The sequence below is a fragment of the Aptenodytes forsteri genome, unplaced genomic scaffold, assembly GCF_000699145.1.
Source record: "Aptenodytes forsteri isolate BGI_AS27 unplaced genomic scaffold, ASM69914v1 Scaffold50, whole genome shotgun sequence".
Classification (NCBI taxonomy): domain Eukaryota; kingdom Metazoa; phylum Chordata; class Aves; order Sphenisciformes; family Spheniscidae; genus Aptenodytes; species Aptenodytes forsteri.
Window position 1 is genome coordinate 1063114 of NW_008795126.1, and position 1175 is coordinate 1064288.

At 64.9% G+C, this 1175-nt stretch overlaps 1 protein-coding gene across 1 annotated transcript in view; it reads left to right on the forward strand.

Annotated features, from left to right (window-relative positions):
- GSE1 (Gse1 coiled-coil protein) overlaps window positions 1-1175 on the forward strand; it is a 41957-nt gene continuing 40782 nt past the window's right edge. The window contains 1 exon segment of the mRNA XM_019471526.1: window positions 1-76. Within this exon segment, the coding sequence (XP_019327071.1) occupies window positions 40-76 (37 nt within the window). The 5' untranslated portion in view covers window positions 1-39.

Genomic DNA, 1175 nt, shown 5'->3' on the forward strand with positions numbered 1-1175 from the left:
TTTTTTTTTCCTGGCCGCAATGGAACTGTAACATAAATCATGTTTGGGTTGAAACCACCTCTCTATTACTTACCAGGTAAGGCACCATGCGATGCTGCTGCCGGCCACCCCCCGGCCCCTCTCACCCCGAGGGTCTCCCTGTGGGGTCCCCCCCTGCTTGGGGACACCCCTTTGTTTACCCCGGCCAGCGGCAGCCGGGGGGGGTTTGGGGGTGAAGTTACTTTCTCCCAGCACCTAATAGAGGTTTTGGGTTCCGGCGAGCTTTCGTGGGGGGAGCAGGCAGCCCCGGTGCGGCGCTGCAAGGCTCTGCGGGGTTTTGGGGTGCTTGGATCCCCCCTCTCTTCTTCCGCTGCTGCTCCCCAGCCCTGGGAGGTTTCTCCCCTCCCTGAGGAGCTGGGAGGGTTTCTGGCTGAGGAGGCATGGGGAGAAATGCTGGGTGCGCTGTGTTTTGGGGTGGGGGTCCCTGCCTGTGGCCCCGCTGCTGCCCAGGTGAGGGGACTTGGGGCACCGAAGTTTGCTGTGCCGCCCCAGCCGGCAGCACCGTCCCCCGCGGCAGCCGGCGAGGGAGAGGGACCCCCCTCTCTGGGGGGGGGTTGGGGTGTTTTGAGAGCATCGGTGGCGAGGGGGGCTGGGGTGCAAGCTCGGGCACGCGCTCGGGGTGCGCGCTTGGGGGGTGCGCTCAGGCAGGGTGCATGCTCAGGGTGCATGTTTGGGGTGCACACTTGGGGTGCACGCTTAGGATGTGTGCTCAGGATACGAGCTCGGGGTGGGAGCTCACGGTGGGAGCTCGAGGTGCTCTTGGGGTGCAGGCTCAGGGTGCACGTTCAGGATGCATGTTTGGGGTGCATGCTTGGGGTGTACACTCAGGACACTCAGGCTGTGAGCTCAGGGTGGGAGCTCGAGGTGCTCTTGGGGTGCACAGTTGGGGTTCACGCTCGGGGTGCACCCTCCAGATGCAGCCTTGGGCTGTGAGCTCAGGCTGTGAACTCGAGGTGCTCTTGGGGTGCAGGCTCGGGGTGCGCGCTCGGGGTGCAGGCTCGGGGTGCGCACTCAGGGTGCGCGCTCGGGCTGTGAATTCAGGCTGTGAGCTTGAGGTGCTCTTGGGGTGCATGCTTGGGGCGCATGCTCAGGGTGCATGTTCGAGGTGCACACTCGGGGTGCACTTGGGGTGCATG